At 34.5% G+C, this 26,146-nt stretch overlaps 1 protein-coding gene across 9 annotated transcripts in view; it reads right to left on the bottom strand.

Annotated features, from left to right (window-relative positions):
• Window positions 1-4,360: 4,360 nt before the first annotated feature.
• Window positions 4,361-26,146, bottom strand: part of CROT (Carnitine O-octanoyltransferase) — a 65,274-nt gene continuing 43,488 nt past the window's right edge. For 8 of the 9 annotated variants that reach the window (XM_076505076.1, XM_076505072.1, XM_076505078.1 and 5 more), the window contains 5 exons: window positions 25,800-25,926; window positions 23,242-23,323; window positions 12,778-12,871; window positions 11,756-11,875; window positions 4,361-7,404 (listed from right to left, as the gene is read on the bottom strand). In XM_076505076.1, the coding sequence (XP_076361191.1) occupies window positions 7,281-7,404; window positions 11,756-11,875; window positions 12,778-12,871; window positions 23,242-23,323; window positions 25,800-25,926 (547 nt within the window). In that variant the 3' untranslated portion in view covers window positions 4,361-7,280. The remainder of the gene's footprint in view (window positions 7,405-11,755; window positions 11,876-12,777; window positions 12,872-23,241; window positions 23,324-25,799; window positions 25,927-26,146) is intronic. The other variant, XR_013029091.1, reaches the window with a different exon arrangement.

Genomic DNA, 26,146 nt, shown 5'->3' with positions numbered 1-26,146 from the left:
TAGATAGAAGGTAACTAGTCATCACCACCCACCGCCAACTCTTTTACCAACGAATAGTGGGATTGACTGTAACTTTATAACGCTCCCACGGCTGAAAGGGCTAGCGTCTTTGGTGTGATGGGGATTCGACCCGCGACCCTCGGATTACGAGTCGAGTGCCTTAACCACCTGGCCTACTCTATTTGGATAATGACACTTACACCAATTAGCTTCTTCAATGAGCACTTCGTCATTTATACACACCTACTTTGTGTTTGTATGCTTAGAATGGCTTGCCCTTGTTTGTTGACCTGAATCTTCCGACATATTTATCCACTTTTCCTTGTTCGGAAGAATGCCAGATATGGTCGACTTTCTTTTCACACTGAGATATCGGTAAAGGCAAAGCTTGAATTTGCTTTTTTACATAAACAGATATTCTGTTATGGTGGTGCTAATATTTCTATGTCTTACTTCCGAAACAATGTAACTTGACAAGAATGTATCATAAATCATCCCAGTGACATATCGTTATCTGTCAGTTTATACGTATGTCTCTACTGTAAAGTGGCCCGGCATGGCCTAGCGCGTAAGGCGTGCGACTCGTAATCCGAGGGTCGCGGGTTCGCGCCCGCGTCGCGCTAAACATGCTCGCCCTCCCAGCCGTGGGAGTGTATAATGTGACGGTCAATCCCACTCGTTGGTAAAGAGTATGACTAGTTTCCCTCTAGTCTTACACTGCTAAATTAGGGACGGCTAGCACAGATAGCCCTCGAGTAGCTTTGTGCGAAATTCCCAAACAAAACCAAACTACTGTAAAAGTCATTCTAAAAAACTGTCGTAAATCGGTACTAGTTAATGCAGGTGTTTTATAGTCACTATTTATCGACTTGTTTTCTGACCTCAACGACCTTTGCTTGATTCTCGCGAACTTGTATACAAATTATTAAATCAATTATCCATAGAAAATGCTTGCATCTTTCGTGTTTTTAAATAAACTATGGACGACTAGCGCAGATAGCCCTCGCGTAGCTTTGCGTGAAATTAAAACAGGAACAAACAAAACAAACGATGGAATTAAAATATCAAGGTAAATAAAAGGCAAATATTCAATTACAAGGAGAGGGAAACTATAAAAAGTAAATTATGTTGAAAAACATGACGGTGTAAAATTTTAGTTGTGGAGAACTCGAAAGACGGCGGTATTTATGTTACACTTGTGAAGAACCCAAAAGATGGCAGTGTTAATGTTACAGTTGTAAAGAACCCAAAAGATGGCAGTGTTAATGTTACAGTTGTAAAGAACCCAAAAGATGACAGTGTACATGTTACAGTTGTGGTGAACCTAAAAGATGGCAGTGTTAATACAGGGTGTTCGAAAAGTCACTGTGCAGTTTTGTCTGTTGATAAATATATAAGTGCACAGTGACTTTCCGAACACCCTATGTTACAGTTGTGAAGAATCCAAAAGATGGCAGTGTTAATGTTACAGTTGTGAAGGACCCTAAAGATGACGATATACATGTTACATTTGTGGTGAACCTAAAAAATGACAGTGTGAATGTTACAGTTGTGGAGAAGCCATTGTTAACGAAAATTTAAATTTACATATCATTTACGGTATCGACGAGTTCTTTGGTAATCCTTACATTATGGAAATAGAGGACATTGAATTCGAGAGATACAGAAATAAACGGTAAGATGCATAAATTAACAATTGATATTTTACGTAAAGCTTGTGATATCATTCATCCTGTTCATCTCAATTAATTTATAGATTAGGTAGTAGCAATGGTGACATAAGAAAAGGGGAAGTGTGAAACTCGATAAGAATCTTTCTGAAGTCTAAATTTCCAAGTGCATCATTGAACATATGTGTCATTGACATCATTGTGTTCAGCGTACATCCATGTTTAAAGTGCAAAAATGTAAGTCCACTGTGAAGCTATCTTCGATCTTTTATATCTGCATAGTGTTTTCAAAGCACATTGGAAGGTTAATCAAATATGTCGTGGACACAATATCTGTCGAAAATAGAATGGATGAACCAGTTGTAGTCTTGGGACATAAGATAAAATTTATTCCGTTATATTTTCAATAGTTTGGTGTTAAGCACAAAGCTACACAACAGTTCTGTCAGTGCTGTACAATTTCTAACACAACAACCAACGAAATAAAGTGGCGTGGAGAAATGATGTAAATGTTGAATGACAGAGGTTCACGCGATGACCGTGACAACAAAGAAATGGAACAGTTTCGTGCGATACATTTTCTATTTAAGATACAACACAAAACAAAACTGTAAAGCAGTTCTATCCGATGCAGGAGCAATAATTTTCAAAATCCACGACGATTACCGGCAACTGTCACCTTCCAAAGCGACAACACCAAGTGTTATCAAACAGGGTGTTATGCATAAGTCGATTTTGGGTACGAAAAAGAAAAGATGCACACGTACCGATACTCAAGGTGGCAAACGTGGTCTTGTTCCACACTCCGCCACCGCAGGGAGTCATGCAATTCGATATATCAACACGTATAACAATGCAGTTTCACCTATCTAGTTACCGACCGCTTTATAACTCAATATTGTCTAATCAGGTTGTAAAAATATTCAACTTAAACCTAAAAAACTTGATCTTTTAAAGTAAGTAATTCCTGTGCTCTGATTAATGCAAGATTGTCTTCCATTATAATGAGATCATTTCTGAAGCAGAAACGAACGAAGTTGTCTACTTCCACTATTCCGGAAGTCAATATTCACCACAAATTCAATTCTATTCTTCAGAGAAACCACTGGAAGAAACACGTGACCTTCCAAACGACGGTTTCAATTTGGATATCATTCTTGACACTGAGGAAGATTCAAACAAAATACTACTGATATCTACGATGATAACGAAGAAGGTGGAGTCGATATCTTCTCAGGCAATGTCACCTCCACCTTCTTTGTTGTTATATGAGGTACTTAAATGCAAAACGTAGGGGACGATGGAAATGAAAACAGAAAATTAATCGCTCAGTTAGGCATCCAAATACACTGATAAAATGTCTTCGCTTTGCTGAAATACACTTGAGCTACAAGATGTAGGGATCCGTTACATACATTGTAGCTTAACAGAATGTTGTGTTAGGAAGACAACTGAGCAAGAACAATTTGCATGCTATACCGATTACTAATTTTTAGTGACCTTCCGCTAAGTCTGACGAGGATACTATATAGGAATCCTTTGCTCTAAGTTCAATACAAATACCTCTGTATGGAATAAAATATATGGTGCCAAGTACATATCGTAAGTACATGGACGATATGACAGCAATGTATTTCAGAACGGCTGGTATGGTTACTAACACTTTTACTGATAAGCAGAGAACAACATTTGAACAATGTCAGCACCATACATGCATTTGACCTACTTACAAATTGTTTCACTTTAGATCCAAATGGCGTCACGAAAAAAGTTACAAAATGAAGAAGCATTAGAGTTGTATTGTAGCAGTTGAAATAGTTGGCAGTCAACAGGTTAAACAGTATTCATTCTACTATACGTGCGTTCCTTAATCCAAAGATACTGTGTACCACTGTAGCGTAAGCATAATTTAAATTTTATTTTACACCAGTTTCTCATATATTACAAATCTTTTAGAAGGTTAATTACAATTGCCCACTCTGATATTTTTGTTATAAGTATCCACTTGAAATAAGTATGTATTGTACTGACTCGATATTAGGAATTAAATTTTTTGCATAATCTAAAAAAATCTGTGTTGAGACAAGTATGCGACTCGTTCGAGTGGCATCACATGCACGTGCCTTATGATAGCTACGCGTGTACATTTTTTTTTTCATATTCAATAGACACGTCCCCCCACGGTTGTAATTAGAATTTTTTTTTCATCAAGAGCTGCCTGATACATCAGATGGAACAGCATAAATACAATATATAATGTGTCTCAGAAGTTTAGGCTCATAGGGAAACTAGACATATTCTTAAAATTAAATAAACGCATTTCTAGTGTCAGTTGGAAATATTTTAGGAAAGAAAACGCCCTGATGACACATACAATATACCAAAAACTGACGTGCGTGTGTGTGGCCGTTAATGGCACTCAATTTGAATTTTAAATAAATTAAGAATAAATTGTCTATTTTTCGTATGGGTCCAGACCTCTCGGATACCATGTACTTCAGGTCAGGAGAGCAAGCATGTAGTTTAAAGAAATGATACAGATTTTATGTAAGTTACGTTTTACTTGTACTTTAAACGTTAGCAAATGTGATGTTTGGAGAAACGAACCGTCCCCTCATATTGTCCATCAGCTTCTAGAACGATATGGAATAGGCATAGTTTCACTCGTTATATATTACAAGTAATAAATATTTAAAATCAAACACTTTATTTGACCATTTATACATTTATAGAAGTGAAATAAAGTAAAAATGTCCAATATATACACATATAGTTGTTATTTTTAGACTGAAACTTCAGTCCATTCTTCTGAATACTTCTGCCAATAATTATATATATATATATATATTTTTTCACAACCTTTCATAAAATCTCAATACTACACGTAAAGACAAATAATTATTTTTAAAAAATTAAGTCGGTGGACTGCTTGGAAACAAACTACAAGAATAATCATGAAAACTGTCTTTAATTAGAAGTAAAAGTTACGCAATATGACATAGAATATTTAAAAAAATGTCCTATAAATGAATGATAATGCAAGAAAGAAAAAAACTTGGTTTGTTAAATATGAAAAAAATTCAGAGATTAAAAGCAATGTTTTTAATGAACTTTAGTAGTTTTTTATATATCCTGCCAAAATTACTAGTTTCTCTTAATGTTATAATTTTTCAACATAGAATATTTATTTTGGAAAGATACTGACCTTCTCTCATATAAACAGCTATTATCATTTAGTGCTGTCCTTTATATCCAAACGTTTTTTCACATGCCATGTACTGTATTGGAGTTTCAATGATACTTAAGCCTATGAAGGTTGAACATTTGAAGCCAAAAAAGTTGAGTGTCATGATGTGTCCTGCACTAGAAATTCTAATTATATAGTAGAAAGTCCAAGTTTTTATTATTTAGAAACATTTAAACTGTGGACTTTATTGGTGTTGGATGCAGCATGATATGAACTGCTATCCTTTGTCTAAGTTTTATTTGCTAATTGCATATTCTAGAAAAACACAGGTGATCTGATAAAACAAATGTCCATTATATACAGTTTCAAGCTTCCTATGCTATCAACACAATAACGTCTTAGTTTTTACAATATCCAAAATTCTGAACTGATTTTGGATATTTTTATAAATCTAAAGGCAGAAAAAATGTAATTAATTCTAAGAACTGCCTCAGTTGAATTATCAAATATTTGACCAATGTATTCAACTGCATTACTTCCCTCAAGTTTCATCCTGAACAGTAGTTTGAACAATGTATAAACTCAAAATTCCCAACTAACACCCAAAAGCACAGATAGATAAAGCACTTTTTTAATTATAAATTAAGCACTGACTATGGTAATATATGGCTTACACTGTTTATAACAATACAGTTTTACCACAATGACTTTTATGTTGTTTATGAATCCATTAAAACAAAGAGATCAGTTGCCCTTTAATCACACATTTAAGATGTTCCTTTAAATGGAATGATAACTTGGTAGAACATGACAATTTAAATTTACGTTATAACTCAATGTATTCAACAAACATTACCAATGTTAAATGTTGATGTTTTGTCTGATAAGGCTGTAAATCCATTTGTAATCCATCAATTGCTACCTGTAAAAATTATATAATTTGCACAATTTATATTATGAAGAGTTGTAGTCTTGTAGGAGATCTCAACTACTTTTAATCAATCATACAGAGAAACTTTAACATAAAGTTTAGGGTCAGAAAGGGACCTATTGGTCCATCTCAGTTGTCCCATCCTCTAAGCCAAACTAAAACCACTAAATTAAAAAAACATTTAAAGTCAACATTTATCATTCATATATCTATCAAGCCTTATTTTAAACTCACTTATATCTACTGCCTCCATAACATCTGAAGACAACTTATTCCATAGTCTAACCACCTAATTTGAAAAATAAAATTGTCTTAGCTGAAGATGACTTCTACCTTGTCTAAATCTATAATTGTGCCTCTAGTTCTATAATTCTCACTGTTAAGTATGAATGTTTATGCTAACATTATTTTATGCAAATCAGTCTAAACATGTTAGTAAAATGCTACATCTTGTCTAAATACTTACACAGAAAACTGAATGTTTAAAAGATGTGTATACACTAAAGTGTTAGATTAATTCTTAAAAATGTAAATTTGTAGCACCTTGTAGGCTTGCAATCATACAAATCATTGTTTCAGATAATTAGGACCAGAACCTAATTCTGACAACCAAGCTCAACAAATTAAGTAGAACTACCATGTACATAATTTCCCCAACATTGCACCAAGATCTATCTGATCAAAGTCTGCTCGATGGTTCTCATATCTGAATACATCATTTCTAGTCCTTTTGTTTATTAATATTGAGCTTATTGTAACTCATTCTGTCCATCCATCGTAGCTCCTGGTGCACTTGTACCTTGGAAAATATTTGTTTATAAATACAGTTAAACACTGCCACTCCTATGTGCATTAAAATCAAGGAAAAATAACTGCAAAGATAAAAGGGTTCACCTTTTAATATTTGGTATTTCTTAAGTCACATCTAATTAATTCTATCTTATTTCTTCTCAATTGTCAAAATTTCTGCCTCTGCATGTTGTTCAGAGAAAATGAGTTGTAGAAATGGACTGGTTTCATATTACAAAAAGGGAACATGGCTGTGGGTCAAGTAAAATTATTGTTCAATTTTTATAACAAAAAGGAATATTTGGTCATGTTTAACCATGTTTAACATTGCAAAAAACTCTCTAAGTCATAAACTGTAAATATAATTAGTGACAACGAATCAATATAAAATTTTGAAGGAAGAGGGCTTCAAAATCTTTAGAACATAGGCACATTTTACTCTAATTGCAGCCATAGTTAATAGCCCAAAGCACAAGTAAATTGTTGTACAATTTATGCAGGAAACAGTTTTTTCTTGCAACCAAGCTTTCATGGAAACTAAATTAGTACATTATTATAATAAAATACAATATGAAACCAATATTGCCTGATCATAAGAATATCAAAATATACTTAATAAAAATGTGTATATCTCAAACACCTGCTCTGATTAAAATATCTACTGACAACCCAAAATAATACATAAACAATATAGTCACTCGTTTTACAACTTTGCTGTCTTTTTCATAAGACGTTGTAGATCATCTAAGGAGTTCTCAAGGCTGTAGAAAAGTTTAATAGGATCAGTCTTACCAGAGTGTTTGAAGGCAGTTGTAATAACAGTGATCCTGGAATTATATTAAAATCAGAGTAGTGATAATGTTTTGAACAACAAAATACCATATACACTTTCCAAGTACTGTACAATTTAGCTTATAAATCATTTACCATACAATAAACCAAAACTTAAAAAATTATTTCCTAATTATCATAACTAGTGTAATGTTAAATGATAACTAAAACAATGGAACTACCTATAATCTAGCAAGAATTTCATTATATAATAAAATGTCAACATTTTCTTAACATGGAAGACTGTAACTTCCACTTTGTTAATAATTACGTCTTGTTTTTGCACCAACAAAGATTTGTGAACATTAAAGTATTTGTAAATCATATTAATAACATATTATGAATACTGGTGAATTTAATGGTTTTTACTATACACCTTAGCATAGATGAAATCATAACTTGTGTTAACACACATTTTATTGAATATACTGATGTATTTGTAACTTGTATTCACACACTTGCATGCAAATAACATCTTATATGCTTTTTTTTAAAAGGAATTCTATTCATATACAGTTTTAAAACAGTTTGTTTAGATATTCTGACACACAAACACACACATATGTATAATTTTCCTACTCTGAAAATGTATTTCATTAATACCTAGCTATTCTCGTTCAGTGCTACCCTCTATTTGCAAAACATTTTTATCATGCCACAAACCTTTCACTCCTATGCGCCTCTCAATTTATATGGCTTAACTTATTCTCACATGCAAATTATCATGTCACAAACCTTCACCAGTAGTAGTGCCACACACCCACGTGACTCACCCTATGCTGTTCTACCGAACTATCACTTCAAATTTAGGCAGAAACATAACCACTGGTTGTCAGTGAGGAGGGAGGGTGGGAAGTGTGAATGAAAGTAAGCACCTGTCAGAAACACATTTTCAGTGTAGGAAAATTATAACTCCCACAAAATACTTTACTTCTGTTCATGTACATAGCTAGAATCACACACTGAATAGGTGGAGGGACCATTACATGGGGGGAAGTAAAAGCATCCTTTGAAAGTGTCCAAAGGACATCCTAATAAGTGTTATACACTTCTGTACCAGATGTGAAAGATGTATGCAGACTTTGGCACAAAATTGTGAGGAGTACGTTCCAATGGGAAAGCAGTTGGACAGTGATTCTATACATAATATATTACAATTTCAATCCTGTCAGTGAACAAAATATGAGTAAAATAAGGGATGTGCCCCAATGTGTAGAGTAGTTGGGGCATAACAGACCATATATGGCTAGTGCAGTGTCCAAAATTTGACCATTGGAAACCAATATCTATGAGAGAGCAGAAGTTTGTACTATTGCTAAATCAACTACAATTCAAAACTCAATCATTTAGAACCATATAACATTTACAGTCTTACCAATAAGTGAAGTATTGCAAAAGGTGGAAGATGGTACAGTGACAAGGAAGAAATAGTTATCCAATGCAGATAATGAGAGATGAATGTATTTTACTTGCAAAGTACCTCCAATGGAAGACAAAATTAAGATGTAGATATAAGGTAAGGTGCTTCAATGGAGTGAAGACATCAGGAACTGGTTATGGAAGGAAGAAGACAAGAAATAAAAGGCCAATTGAATCACAATGGCTCAATGGGTAAATGAGGAGAGAATAAGAAATCACTAACAATGAAAAGAAACTATGGAAAAAGGAGTCAATGGAAAGAAGCCTTGAAAGCAATGAAGCAATCCATAACATGTTGGGACAGAAAAGGTCATTCAGATTTGACTGTGAATAAAGCTGGAAGAAGGCAAGAAATGAAAAAGATGAAAATAATATTCTACATCAGCCCCAAAAGTATAGATTATAACAACAGTAACAGATTTACTATTATATGTTTATTTTAGTACCTACAATTCAGTGATGCCAAGAAAACCCACTTGTAGAGAAAAATATATATGTAAAAATGGCTTGTAAAAGATTTTCTCAACCCAAACTAGCTGCTTTTACATATGTATAGTACCTACAGTTGTTTCACCATAGTTTTCTTTTTACTAAGTGATATATATTGTTGACTCTGTATTGTGCAAGTCTCACTTATTCTCAAAATTTGTAGAAGGTTCTTGAGAGATAAAATTAACAATAGTTGTTTTATAAAACCACTAGAATGTTTGAATTTTGATTACGTTCTAGAGTCTTGTGTGATTCATATGAAAGCCGAAAGATGGTAATTGAAGATAATTATTATTATTGGACAGCTACAGTCAGTGTGTTGTAGGCCTCAGAAGCTATAACTGTGATTGATGTCTATTAATTGGATGAGTACAGAACTGGACCACGAATATTTGCAGATTTTGAACATTACAAACAATTCAACTTCAGTGAATCATATATGGATGTCAGTGTTTCTACACAGATATTAACTATCTCCTTCAGTAAAAGTCAGCTTATAAATGGCATTAGGCCAATCAAACTAGCTAGCTTAAGCAGGGTGTGACAGTACCAACTTAGAATTAATTTGCTTGTTGTGGACCTGTACCATTGATAAAATATTGAGTTCTAGTTCAGAAAGAAGATTTAGTATAGTTTATTAGTTTGTAAAACTCTTTTATATGAACCATTATTTGTAATAACAATTAATAATAGCTATTATCATAAAATGTATTGTCTTTATGTTTGTATATTAAAATATATTTGTGTTAGAAAAGGAAATTGTGTGTATTAATCTTGTTGGCAAATAACATAAATTTAATACATATTAACATTTTATTAACTTTTGGATCCAAATTCAAATTTCCAGTTATTTGAAATAGTAATACCTTAACATATGAAACATAATAAATTGGAGACTCACCCAAAACAAATATATACATTACAAAATCCATCCAGAACAAAAAGAACATATCTACCCAAAACAAACAGGAAAGCCATATCTGTGTTGGCCGGAAAGGATCAGTTAGAAAGATCTAACCCAGAGGGACATGGATGTGTGAAATCTACTTGAGAATAAGAATGATGGAATGAGTAAAAGCTAAAGTTATAAATTGGATCTAATCCTGTCTGAATATATCAGCAACCACAGTGAGTGGCTGATGAACCAGAGACTAAAATAGGTAACTTGGAATTGAGAAATGTTTCCCATGGATGAGTACCTCACAGGAGGCAGAGTAGCCAAAAATTTAAAAGCACATGCCAAGAGACATCTGTCAAGTGTACAAAGGTAAAAAAAAAAAAATGGAGAGCCAATGTCTACCACAAAGAGAACAAGAACAAGTGCTCCCTTGGCATGTGATGCCACCACCATGAAATCGTCGGAATTAAAGATTAGTCAAATCCAGATAAGACGAAGAAATAGAACTAAAACAGACTGTTGGAAGTATCAGGGTGTTAAAATAGTAAGACCATTATCCCAATTTTGGAGATAAGCATCATGAAAACGAAACAAATCTGAACGAGGGAAAGGAACTAGCAAATTAGATGACTTCTGGAATATGATTAACCACCAACACATATAGTTGAAAATGAAAAGAGGAAAGTTAAGAGGAGAATTCAATGGAAGCCTAGCAGATCTAAAGAGAGAAGTACTGCTGCAGAAGTCACATTCACTAATGATTTAAATATCATAGTGAACCATACTGGCATGGATAACAGAAAGCTCCACATTCAATGAGGAAAACAGATGGTCCCAATTAAAAAAAGAAACTCCCTGAATAGCTGAGAATGTTAGGTAGGTAATAGGAAAAACATATCAAACTGAAAAATCCAACCACTTGCGCTGTATGTGTAAGAAACCGATGAGTAAGTTATGATCATCCTCATTTGGAAGGAGCTAACCAAAGCCAGTTGTCCAAGTAGTGGTGTTAGTAAAATCTTTTAACAAGTTGGATAAAACACAGAGAACCTGTTAAAAAGACATATATAACAAAAAAAAAGTTAGAAGGGCAAGGGAAGAAACTGGTACTGAATCATGTGGTGGAAAAAACCTCAGATAGCATACTAACAAATGAAAAATAAAAACAACAAGGGCATGCCCAGACCTGCAGAATCACCCAATTGTGATCAAAGAATACATATTAAAGTGGGAAGAATCAAGTGATTGCAGTGGAACTGATCAATCTAGAACTCCAATCTGTATCAATAGTATAAGACAAATGGAACATGAATAAAGATGGCAATGACTCAGAATGCAACAAAGAAATGACCTTGTCCCCCAAAAATATAGCATCATTGATACCCCACATGATACCATACTTAATAATAAAATTAAGAACACAAGTATTAAGCTATGTTCAAACATGGAACTTTGCACAATTAGCTGTAATTCTGTGACAAGTATAACATCTTTAAATGTATTTTGGAGTCACATTTACTGAATTTTAAAACATTTCTTACCTGTGGTTTTCAATACTACAAAATACACCATAACCATCTTCATGCATTGGCATCACACAGCCACATACTGGGGTGTAACCAACACAGCTGGTAGACAAGATAAAATTTCCTTCCCCACCACTATAATAAATATATAACCACAGTATTATTAATTTTAATTTTCACTTTCAAGTTAGAAATGTAAGGCAGTTTAAACATTTGTGCTAAAAAAAAAATGAAAACAGAATCATAAAATATAAAAGTAACTAAACCAATTGTTTTGTTCACCATACAATAAGTATGCTGTACATTGACACACACACACACTAAAAGCCTGGGATGACTTTTATGTTCTTCATGATTATTTAAAGGAAAAGATATCAAACATTTTCACAACAATTATTATGTTAGCACAGCAGATTTGAAATCATAAATTTACAAACTTGCAGTAGTATTAAAGGGTTGACAAACATTTCAGTTACTTGACTAAATAACTCTTTGAAGCCTATGTAGATAAGATAAACTGATCAATATTTCAGGTTCATAATGTGGCAAAAATATGAATGACCACACATTTTATAACAAAGACCATATTCATAAAATTTTAACAGGATAAAGAGAAGAGCTTATTAGCACATTGAGAATGTCCCTTCCAACACCCCAACTATAACCACCCTTTACTTTTCATGTATTCATCCACTCTTTTCGTGAACTCAATTAAATTTTCTGTCACAACCACACTTGAGGGCAGCTCACTTCAAAAGTCAACCACCCTGTTTGAAAAGTAATACTATCTAAACTGCAGATGAGTCCTATGCTGCCAAAATTTGAACTTATGTCCCCTTGTCCTGTTGTTTTCACTACTAAAGACAAAAAAGTTTGGTGGATCTATATTATCAACACTTTTAATAACCTTGAACACTTTAATAATATCTCCTCTGACCCTTCTCCTCTCAAGAGAAAACAAGTTTAGACATTTTAATATCTTCTCATAGGAAAATAACTGAAAAGGTTCCACATGTATAAGGTAAGTAGTGAATCACCTTTTGGTCCAAGAAGGGTCAGTGAAAATATCAGGAGTATGGAAACCTTCTTCTATTGACATCATGTAAAGACCTAGTAAATGTCTGTCACAACCTGCAGCAAGGAAGATGGAGATAAAAAAATAATAATATAGCATAACAACACAGAAAGTAATGAACACTGGTACAACATAATAATAAATCATATTTCACATTAATTGTGGTGTGTGTGTGTGTATATATATATATATATATATATATATATATATATATTTGTACATGTTAAGAACTGTGTTAATATAATAATTTACCCCAGTCCATGTTAATCTTTGTACTATATCACACTATACATTAATTACACTCTCAACAGAATAATGTATTCTAGTGAATGTTAATTATAACATAAAGAAAATATACCTAGTATGTGCTAATTAAAAGTCTGAACACTACAATACACTTTAAGCTAATTTATCCTACTACATGTTAATCAGAGACTAAACACAACTGTACACTGAAATACATGATGAATCAGTCTCAATATACCCTATATATGTAGAGTATTATATTTTATTGCATGCCAATTAGAGTTGCATAAAATAGATATTGGAACATGTTAATCCAATATAAGTATAATAATACACAAGTGTGGATCATAAAGGATTCACTGAACACTCTGTTACTAATTAATTTAAATTTTTTCTCAAGGATGTTGCGTGTTATTCAGATGATGGAAAATTTGCAGACTTGGTGTATTTAAGTTTACAAAACTTTTAGGCAAGGTGATACACAAAAGGTTGTGGTAATTCGAGGGTAACATAGTTTACAATCATCTCACGTCTGCAGAATCAAGAGATCTGCAAATTCAACAAGCAAAAGAACAGGTGTAGTGACTTGTTACAAGTGAAATGATAGAGACAAAGTTGAAATCAAAATAACATAACATCCTTTACTTAAAATGAAGAGGGGTGGTTAATAACATTTATGGCAATTACTGTACTGTGAGGAAGATGAAGAGATGAAAGAAACTGTATCCAAACCAGTGAGTACTGTTTAGGTGTTGAGCACAAACCTGCATATAAAACTCAAAACTTTAAGGAAAAACAAACAAAAATTTTATCATATTTTAACAATTTTGTACTATAAATAATTTTATAATAGATATTTTGTCACCCTGTAACATTTATTTAGTGTAATTCATGAAGAAAAAAGTTCAAGCTTACATTTCTCCAAGTTTGAGTTTCACCTGTAAAGAGTGCACTTATAACTTTTCTTTTACAATTTTTCTGCCCATCCCAAGTCATAGGATTATATTTGTCAAGCAGAAATCTCCTGATAACTATTTTCAAGGTTTTGTTTCTCATGCAATCTTTTTTAATATATAGTTTTTTGTTCATAACTTTTTTCAAGACCTCAAAGCATGTTATCAAAACATCTATTAACTGTGGCTCAGTCTTAAAAATAGTTACCTCCAGAGTTTAACTACAGTTGGATAGAATACATTATAAACTACTTAAATGTAAAAGGTACCTTGTGGCCCAACAGAAAAGTGATTACAAGTAGCTCCAACAAATAAAACATTAAATTTTATTGGGAAGTTTATAAAACTTCAGAACAGGTAGTAACAGATCTGAAAAACTTTAAAAATGTCTTTGGATGTTGTTTCTGCTCCAAAATATGTTTTCATGATGATTATGTTTGTCTGATAGCTTCTAAAATTTTCTTTTGTGATAAGACATCAGGTAAGTCTAGTTAGATTTAGAGAGTATGGTAAGCTACAGCAATATATTCGAATGACACGCTGAAAATTATTGTTAAGTTCGTTGTATTCAAACAACATAGATAAGTAAAATAACTTATATACTGAAAACATACCATATTTATTAGCTGTAAATTTCTCTTGACCAAGGATGTTGTCAGGAAAAGTATTGTTTTTAATCTGAAACAAATCTACTGTGACAGGTTGTGCACCATCAATAAACCTTTATCAGTTTTTGCATTATTTTTTTTATGATATATATGGAAGTAGTGACTATAACAATTGGCAAAATAAAGTATCAAAAGAAACATGTTAATGAATATCAAACAAGTTAAAAACTGATTATATATACAGGGTGACTGTGAAGAAAGTATCGTGTACAGCTTTGGTATCCTCATCTATGAAAGGATATTTTGATAGCATATTGCATGTTGAAATGTGAACATGTTTAATGAAGGGAAACATCAAATATCTCAAGAAAGTTAGATGAACAAAACCAGAGGGTTCCAACTTTAAATGCTGAATTTATAAATATGTATACAGACATTTCAATATTTTATTAGTTATTCCTAAGAACTACATTTATATTTATTATATGCAAATGTTTACATTGCTCATGTTTTTGTTTCATTTGTTTTTCACTGTGTTCATATTCATTTCCCATATTTATTACTGTAATCTTTTCACTATTGAAAATGTAGACACATTATTTCGGTTTATATCTTGTGCTCAGTAGGATGTCTACATCTTGTTAAAGTGAAACATTGAGGATGTAATCTGTTTTCACTGGATACTGGCTGCTTCTGTTCATCTTCAGTAAACACAAAAGGATATTAATTTATTGTAAATGGTTCAGAGAATGTCTACCCGGATAATTAATGGGATGAAATCATTATCTTATGGTGATAGGCTAAGATTTTCTCTTGAGAAAAGAAGGGTAAGAGGATCTTATTGAAATTGTTAAAGATTATTTGTGATATTAATGGAATAAGTGCTTCTGATTTCTTTATGATACATTATGAGGAGAATCAGAGAACACAAACAAGATTATGATTTTGAAGGATTGGTTAGGTTGGTTTGGTGTTTTATGGCACAAAGCAGCTAGGCTATCTGTGCAGAACATCCAGAAAAAGTTAAAATTAAAGTAAAATTATTAAAATTCATAAAAAAAAATTAATGTAAAACAAAACAAAGTTTAAATTTTGAATTAAAAACATAAATAGCATTAAATCCAATGTTTACATCTAGTCTACAGCAGTAAGAGAAAAATTATAGTAATGCAAGTTGTAAAGGACTTTCTGTAGCATAATTATAATTATCATAACTCACCAGGAAGACTAACAGGCAAGTTCAAAATCCACCGTTTGTCACCTGAAGTTGGCCTTTCCAGTCCTGGTTGTGAGTTATTTGACATTACAGCTATTTTCTAATTTCAAATTGAACTAGATGTACTTTGATTCTTAAATACTTAAATTCTTTGATACATTAAAAAAGGTTTTATGTATAAATTAAAAAATTTAAATAGCATTAAAAGGATTAATGACCATTGAAAAACTAAAAACATTTCTAAGGTGGACAGTGTCACCATCGCTAATAACACTGTCTATCACTACAGATAAGCCCTGTAACAGAACATGTTTAAAATGGTGCCATTGTTGAGAATCATAACAAAGGCAATGCAGTAAAATGTGGCTTATTGTGACCTGAGTGTTATACAAACAACACATTGATGCATCAGTCCCAGATAAAAGAAAATAATGAGTTAAAAAAACTGTGACCAATGCATAGTTTAGTTAGAACCACTTCCTCTTTTCAATTCTTACTGAAGCAAGACAGCCAATGTCCAGTATAGGGTTTTATTTGGAAAAGCTTATTTTCATGTTGCTCAGTCCAAGTCGACTGCTAACTGGCATAAAGCCGAGCCTTGAATACAGGACCATAGTCCATGTATAGAACAGGCACAACAGTGATAGTGCCAGAGCAAATAGATTTAGCTGCTGTGTTGGTGAGCTCTTTCTGCGAATACCAATGTGGCCTGTTATCCAGAAAAACTGGATAGAAGTAGATGTTAAAGAGAAATGGGCCAGTCAGTTTTGAATATCGGCAAAAACAGGGTGTGAAATAATGTGAAGTGATTCCAGGGCCAGTAGAGAACTAAGCGAGCCAGTATAAACAGTGCAATTTAGTACTGCTTAGCTTCTATGCAATCCAGAGCAAGAAAAATGGTGTACAGTTCAGCAGTGAATACAGAAGCTGTAGTGAGGATTCTGGGCACAACTACCAAATCACAACAAACCATGGCAGAACCCACAGAGTTACCTGATTTTGAACCACCTGTATAAACAGGAATAGAATGATGGTTTGAAAGACATTCAGCAAATAACATACAGTATTTTCAATCAGGAGTGTCTGCTTTTCTCAGATGACTTAAAGATAGTTCACATTTGGGGACTGCAATAAGCCATGATGGGATGGGCCGACTAGTGAATTCATCAATGTTATCCAAGGACAGACCCAATTCATCCAACTGCACCTGGATACGAAGGCCAAAAGGAGCAATGGCAGATCATCTGTTCTGAAAAAGCATGGCCCACCGAGGAAGGAAAACACAATCCCAGGTGGGATGCTTTGGTGAGGAATGAAGTTTTGAAGCATATAGCAAAGGCAGTTGCTGATGGCGGAGGTGCAAAAAAGGTTCACGAGACTCTGTGTATAAGCTCTGTAATGGGGAAGTGCAAAAAGCCCCAGTGCAGAGCCATTGACCAGTGATCCATAGTTAAGTTTCAGTCGAATAAGAGCACAATACAACTTTAGCATAGAACACTGATCCATTCCCCAAGTGGTGAAAGAGAGGACACGGAGAATTTTCAGTGCTCTTGTACTTTTGACCCGTAGCTGCTTGATGTTTGGTATAAATGTCAGCTTACGGTCAAAGATAAGCCCCAAAAACTTTGTCTCAGGGACCAGAGGCAGCACAACTTCCCCAATACGGAGTTCAGGATCAAGGTGAATATCCCGTTGGCAGCAAAAGTGCATGCAAATGGTTTTAGAGAGAGAGAAGTTAAAGCTGTTTGCTGTGGTCCACTTTATTAAACGATTGAGGGCAATCTGTAACTGTTGTTCAATAAACCTTTTATTCGATGACTGACATGAGATGCGAAAGTTGTTGACATAGAGTCTGTTTACAACAGTAAGAGGGAGTTGTTCAGTGATGGCATTAATCTTTATAATGAAAAGTGTGACACTCAAAACACAGCTCTGAAGGACTCCAAGTTCATGTTGAAAAGAATGGAAATGTGTCGAACCGATACCAACTTGGAATTGTCCGTCCATTAAAACATTTTTAATAAAAATGGGCAAATGGCTATGTAATCCATATATATATATATGCCATGCAAAATGCCATACCTCCATGTTGTATCGTAAGCCTTCTCAATATCAGAGAATATTGAAACAAGATGTTTGAAAAAGGCTTCTCTGGCTGACATTTCAAGACGAATCAGGTGGTCCATGATGGAGCTCTGTTGTCGGAACCTACATAAACCATCCTCTCTAAGGTCTTACAGAGACAGCTGGCCAAAGCAACTGAATGGTAGTTTGAAGGAATCTTGGGATCCTTCTGAGGCTTAGAGAAAGGTAGGACCAATAGCACCATGCATCAGAAAAACATTCTCCTGCCAGATCCAGTTAAAAACAATCAGAAGAATAGCAGGAAAAGCAGGAGATAGATGGCGCAGCATTTTATAGCATACATCATCAGGTCCGACCTATGTACTGCCAGATGGATGAAGGGTCAGTTTGAGTTCAACCAGTGTATAGGGACGATTATAGTCATAAAGACAATCAGCTCAAAACGAAAGAGGTGATCAGTCTGCCCGAGTCTTGATGGCTAAGAAAGTGGAGGAAGAAGCAGAAGTGCTAGATACCTGGCAAAAGCTCTCACCTAGAGTATCAGCAACCCTCTGGGTATCAGCTACTTCCTGGCCATCAGAGAGTAAGATTGGAAGGGGGGACAGAATTATACTGCCCACTAACCTTTCGAATCTTGTCTCATATGATTTTGGAACTGGTGGTAGAAGATATGATGGTTCTGAGCTTAATCCAAGAGACCTTCTGGCTTTGAAGTCTTACCCACTGAGTATATGCATGGGCCTGCTGGAAAGCAATGCGGTGTAAGAGTATGGGATACCTATGAAAAGTATCCCAGGCTCGATTTTGAGCCTTCTGTGCCACATGGCAGGCAGGATTCCCCATGGACGAGGATATCGTGAAAAACGTGTTGAGGTTTTAGGAATACATTGAGCAGCTGCCTGTATAATACAGTTTGCTACTGATGACTTACAGATGATGGCAGGATCAAGTTCTAAGAAAGCAGTGAAAGAGGGCCAGTTTGCTTGAACCAGCTTCCACTGTGGCATGTGGGTTGGGTGGCATCAACCATGGCCACTCTCTCTCAAACTATAGGAAAATGATCACTGCCTCAAGGATTATTGTCAACCATCCACGAAAAGTGGGAGAATAGTGAAGGGGAGCAAATTGAGAGATCAATAGCAGTAAAGGACTAACTAGGTGCATGAAAATAAGTATATTGAAAAGAGAAAGGTTGTAATCAGAGAGCATATGCTCTACGGAGCAATATCAGCATTTCCCCAGAGGTGATGATGTCCGTTCAAATCCCCCAGGATCAAAAAAGGAGACGGCAACTGTTTAATGAGAGCATCAAGGTTTAATTGATCATAGGTCTCTCCAGGTGACAGGTAGAAAGAACAAACAGTGATGGTACGATCCAAGGAAACATGGATGGCTACGGCCTTGAAGAGTGTGTCGAGTGGCAAAGACAGGGTGGTCACATGCTGATCAACCAACAGTGCCATCCCTTCATGCATGTGTCCATCGCACAGGCTGTCATTTCTGTGCAAAGAAAATTGCCAAATGGTGACTGTATCAGCAGGTTTCAGAAATGTTTCCTGTAAGGAAAGATGTACAGGATGGTAGGAAACAATCAGCGCTTTGATGTCATCCAGATTAGAATGTAAACCTCGACAGTTCCATTGTATCAAGGTGGCCATTTTTATTTATGTATAGGCAAATTCTGTAGAGAGCCCTTCTGTTTATGACCACATTTTTTCTTTACTGTCTTTATTCGAGAGTGGTCTATCGACCTCCATGGATCCTGCCCTGGGTTGATTTGGCAGGTCTTTGCTGTTGGAAGAGGATTTCAGTAACTGAGAATGTGAACGAATGATTGTTTTGCATCTTGATGTGGGAAAAGAAGATGTAACCGAGGAAATGCTCATACCTGGAACCAAAGGAAGTGGGTCTTGGGATTTGTTGGAATGTATGTGATGGGCAGATTTGGATGTTGAAGTTGATTCATCAACTTTTTAACCATGGAAGTCAAAAAACTTTTCATTTGTTTTGAGAACGATTCTTTTGGAGGCACAGAGTGATCTGTCTGCACTCCCACTGTAGTAGTGAAATGAAGTGCAGCAGCACACTTATGAGATGAAGTTGTGGACAGCAACTTTCAAGCCTCTGGTCAAGTAATGCTTTGAATCATTTTCAAAGGCTGCACCTCTTTTTCTTCCAACCAGTTAGGGCAAGAACGAAAGTAGGAAGGGTGAGAGCCATTGAAAGTGATGCAATGAGGTTCCATTTCATACTCATAGGCACCGTACCAAGCACACATCAAGGAATTATGACAAGATGTCTTTGAGTGACCAAACTGCTGACACTAGAAACATCTGAGAGGGTTTGGAACGTATGGCCGTACCCTGCAATTAAGATAACCTGCCTTGATAGTGGCAGGTAGATGTGATGATTGGTTGGCATCATAATTCCATCTTTGCGAGTGGAGATACGCTTCACTGCAGAAACTCTTTGGGTGGAGAAACCAGCGAGAATCTCTGACTCAGGAATGTTCTTCAAATCCCTCTTGACAATAATTCCTCATGATGAATTCAAAGTAGCATGAGTTGTAACTCCAATAGGTATATCCCAAATTGCCTTTGAATGCCACCAATATATCACCAGATCAAAGCTTCTTTACTGAGTTTGGAGAGCCAGCATGTCCCTTCTGAATGAAAAAGGGAGACATTTGCCATAAAAGTTTGTCTGTAAGAGAATGTAGTATAAGAAAACGAAGTTCGGGTGTTACAGATGTTAAAGATTGCTGCTCAAAATCTTCAAAAATGTGGTCATTTACCTATGAACTGTTTTTTCACTATTTTATTTAAGTTTTTATTTGAAGGATCTATAAAAAATGAATATTTCGGTGCCCACTGACCCCACCCACCATGGAGCCCTACGAGGGGATGCACTACAATGTCAAACAAGGACACTGCAAAAACGCCAGGTTTCGTGAGCACTATACCCAAACACCAGCATTAGATACAATGTCCACAACACCTGTTCAGAACATCCAACACTGGTACTTGGTTGACCCTAGCCCAAGTGGACTAGTGGACTGATGCAAAGGGGGCCACTCCAAGGCTGCCTCTCTACAGAAATTCAAGGCCAAAGTGGTGTGTTAGGGTTCAACCTCTCAACCACCAGGATCCTCTTTTCCCCTTCATGGGTCACCAAGAACAGCCAATACATGGATGGATGTTTAGATCTGAGAAGAGGAAAACAGAAACAACAGAACCTTCCCTGGAAGGTCCCCTCACCACATACAGGAATCCACACTGAGGGGGTATCTGAAGCAAAAATAAATGCTACAAGAATAAGGGTAAGTGCACCTGACTGTTTTCAAATATTTTAGTATGTTAAATTAACCACCTTAATAACTAATTCATTCTATAGCATTAAGCAAGACAAAAAAGAAAAACATTCGAGTGCAAGTGCTGCCAAATGAGAAGTGATAGTTCAGAAGAGGTTCATAGAGGAAGGCACATCATTCAGAAGAGGTTCATAGAGGAAGGCACATCATTCAGAAGAGGTTCATAGAGGAAGGCACATCATTCAGAAGAGGTTCATAGAGGAAGGCACATCATTCAGAAGAGGTTCATAGAGGAAGGCACATCATTCAGAAAAGGTTCATAGAGGAAGGCACATCATTCAGAAAAGGTTCATAGAGGAAGGCACATCATTCAGAAGAGGTTCATAGAGGAAGGCACATCATTCAGAAGAGGTTCATAGAGGAAGGCACATCATTCAGAAGAGGTTCATAGAGGAAGGCACATCATTCAGAAGAGGTTCATAGAGGAAGGCACATCATTCAGAAGAGGTTCATAGAGGAAGGCACATCATTCAGAAGAGGTTCATAGAGGAAGGCACATCATTCAGAAGAGGTTCATAGAGGAAGGCACATCATTCAGAAGAGGTTCATAGAGGAAGGCACATCATTCAGAAGAGGTTCATAGAGGAAGGCACATCATTCAGAAGAGGTTCATAGAGGAAGGCACATCATTCAGAAGAGGTTCATAGAGGAAGGCACATCATTCAGAAGAGGTTCATAGAGGAAGGCACATCATTCAGAAGAGGTTCATAGAGGAAGGCACATCATTCAGAAGAGGTTCATAGAGGAAGGCACATCATTCAGAAGAGGTTCATAGAGGAAGGCACATCATTCAGAAGAGGTTCATAGAGGAAGGCACATCATTCAGAAGAGGTTCATAGAGGAAGGCACATCATTTGATTCCACTAGGGGTTGTGTGGAAGATTTGAGGCATGCATAATAAAAAAAAAGTTTGCATACAGAGGGCAGCAATAAATGGGAATAGCTAATTTTGTGAATGGACAGAAGTACTGTATCAGAATAGAGTATCTATCTTATTCTCTAGTTCAGGTATGTGATGATTAAATAGATGGTATGACTGGAAGCCTTATCTTGGTGAGTCCATAACTTATTAACCTTGTTTGTGTACAAAGCTGATATTTATATGTAATGCAAAGGGTCCAAAACTTTGGTTAATAACTACAGTTCAACTTGATCAACTGTATCAACTCTCCTCATCCATAACTTGTTTTTGGTACAGCATCATGCAACATTCATGAATTCTATCAAAGAACTTTGCCATATTTCATGTATCTCTTTTGGAGATTTTTCAAACCTAATTTTGAGTACAAAATGACAAAAGACCCATTAAAGTTATGAAGGTACACAGACACTTTGTTTATTATCATCATCTACTACCATTTTTCTTTGGCTAGGTATCATTCATGGAGTTTTCTACAATTTGCTTTGACTTCCTTGGTTATGTTGTGGAAGCAGAGGTGATCGTTTACAATTATTTTGTGTATAATGACCTTTGTATTATTAGAATTTCACCTGTAACTACATTTTGCACTTCCCACAGTTGAAGTATGACTCATTGCAAGTATTTTTTTTAAATGATCCTCATACTCTAAAAGAGAATCATACTCCAATCAACCTCTAATTCCATTACATACAAGGAGCACCTTCATCGTGCAATTTTAAGTGCTTGATGTAAACACATCTTTATGAATATTCTGTGTAAAAAGAGAAAGTTACATACTGTTCCCTAAAGCAAACAATTTTTGGTGATATTACACTACTTATGAAATACCAAACATTAAAATTCAATTCTGATGTATTCAGTTCCACTGCAATTTTAAATCATCTGTGGCTATCATGTGACTTGTTCATCTGCAGAGTAAAAATTGTTTTAATATACCATACTCTATATTATTTTATGGGCTTATTAGAACTTAACGTTCAATTCACAATATTATACACATTAATAAATATACATTTAAGTACCTACCATGATTTGCAGAAGCTTCTTTCATTAATTTGTCAACCTTTTCTACTGCCCTTTGTAACAGTTTTATTTGCTCCCCAGGTGGCTGAGAAAAAAGAAGGAATTTTCTGAAACAAGTATCTGTGTGACTTTTATACATTTTCTTGCTAGTAACCAAATAGAAAGTATTGACATAGAAGTAAGGAAATGGAATATTCAAAATTTTGTATGACAACATGCAAGAATAAGAAATATGTTTTCAACCTATAAATTTTAATGACAAGTATCTACATAATGTAACCATCAGAAACAATATCAGTAAAATGTTATTCTTTTTTTAGTATATACTTTATGATATTACTGCAATGAAAACAACAAAGGTAATAGATGATACTCGCATAGTACATTGATACAGCATAAAACTGGTGCTTAACTGTTTCCAGACTAAATATATCTCTGACTGTTCCTTCATATAGCAAAAATATGTAATCAAATTTCATAAAACTCATAGTTTGGGATGAAAGAACACATATAATTTGATTTAGTATTTCTATTATTTATAGATTGCAAAATTTCCAAAAAATCTCTTGTGACAGATTTTATAAATATCCTTGTAATCTTTGTGACCTAGCCAGCTGTGGAGTCAGAAGCAGAAGTCAGACATTTTGTGAAATGCAGTGAAAATTGCAGTATCAATAATCGAAAAACATAGATTCCTGCATATTTGCAAAAATCTTGTTTTTAACATTGATCAATCAAAATGGATTTCTTTGTCATTTTTTTCTCTTTTACATTGAAGACAATATTTTTCTTCCTGTAACAAGTTTTGTAAAAAAAAGTTCAGGGCCATTTATATCTTTTTTTCAAGCTATGTGGTTTAATGTGTTTCTTTTAAAGACTTATGAATGTTTTCAAGATCTGCTACAAACCTTATAACTGATATCCTGCTAGAACCATTCACAGATCTTTTCTAAATGCAGCAACTACTGTTTCATCTTGAAAATTTGTCTTCTTTATTCTAAAGTGTCCTTTGTAAAGTTACAGCCATCCTCTGGAGAATTCAGACTGTGTTACAAAGTTTCTGCAATGCTTTTCTTGAGGTAATACAATGCATCTAAGATATCAAAGATACACAGTCTACTTCAGGCTTGAAAGCCTTGAATGTCTTTGTTTTGTTTGTTAATCTGATTCTTCTGAATATTTGTATGTTATTCTTTGTTGACAAGAATGTCTCATGTTTCAGTAATGCTTTGAAGTGCTGTCACTTGACATGACTTCAGAATAGGTCACTCTGATAACCTACAGATATTTTATTATGTGTACATTCTAACTGTGAAGGTCATTCTCAGAAAAAGTGTCAAAAAGTGGTATCTAATGTGAGTTAAGGTTGTTCTCAGAACTGGTACTAAATGTGAATTACTCCTATCTAAACGGATCACAGATCAAAGACCATGCCATTGCATTTGTTGAATTGCATTCGAATTTTGACTGAACTACTATTTTATGAATTAATGTCAATAAGTTTGGTATCAGTTTGTGGATTATAGTTCAAAGTTTAAAATTAAGTATTAAAAAACACACCTAAATGTCAATTTTTGCAAGTCATGTGATGTGTTGAATACTAAGTCTATAATTTCTTATGAATTAGGTACTTTAATTAATAATACTGACAAGCTAGAATATAAAATAAGAACCTCATTGCTGAGATATGGTTTGTGCATTGAATCAAACATACTGTTGGAAATGGTTCCTTATATACATTTATTTCAATATGTGACATGTAAAAAAACCAACTGAAAACTTAAAATATCCCCCTAGTGGTTTTTAGCCATTTTAATGTCTTAATAAGCCTCCTCCATCTTTCAAACAAAGATTTCAAAGGGATAGGTTGTGTCTAAGTCTGCTCAAACTTTCATATTATTTTAGACCTAAATACAGCTTAGTTACTAAGCTTGATAAATTGTAGTTGAATTCTGTGATATTAGTATTGTAATTTATGATTTTTCAGTTATTCAACTGTATATATACATGTATATAAAAACATAAAAAAGACAATTTGTATCATATCCATCACATGCAAAATTTTAAAAGGCTTTGCAAGTTATTACAAACAGCAACTCAGTACAAAGGTCATAACTTGAAGAGATAATTCTTTGCTTTACATCTTTATTTACTGTTCTAAATTTTAAGAAAAATTAAGTTTAATAACTTATTTCTTAATAATCTATACACATGACTGATTAAGCTTCTGATTATAAAGATTTGCTTGAATAACAAATCATCCAGATTGCAATTAATGCAGAGTGGTATGTCTGATGTAACAATGGTCCTCTTTATAAAAGTGAAAATAAATGTATAACATAAATAAAAGAACTTAAACATTATTTATAACTAATATAACATAAACAGCAGAAAAAAAGTGAGAGAGAAAAACAAACCTTATAGTTGCTAACTCATCTTCAGCAATACTCATTTTTTTAGAAACTAAAACCTGATTCCACTTAAGTTGTCAATTAGAATGCACAAATTAGGAGACAATAGGATATATAATCCTGATAATAACTTTATTATATTCTACTTACTTTATCATCAGCCTTCATTTCTAATGACTTCACAAATTCCACCACTTCTGGAACACATGATCGACAGGTTTCTGTTCTTCCATGATAAAACTGACGAGTGGATGCAGTGACATATGTTGGAGGAAGGCTGTAGAAATAATATACTTTTAACAATTTGTTATACTTACAGGATATGAAAGCCAATTTTTAATGAGTCATTTGTTATATATAGAGATGAAAATCAACTCTGGAGGTTAAATGCAAATCCAGCAAAGTCCTTGGTTTGTGCCGTTGTCTGGAGGGAAGGACAAAGGAGGGTAGAAAGTGGATTCATTTTAAAAGAAATTCTAACACATTTTAAATTAACA

This window comes from Tachypleus tridentatus, chromosome 6 (assembly GCF_004210375.1).
Source record: "Tachypleus tridentatus isolate NWPU-2018 chromosome 6, ASM421037v1, whole genome shotgun sequence".
NCBI lineage: Eukaryota > Metazoa > Arthropoda > Merostomata > Xiphosura > Limulidae > Tachypleus > Tachypleus tridentatus.
This window is presented reverse-complemented; position numbering and strand designations above follow the sequence as displayed.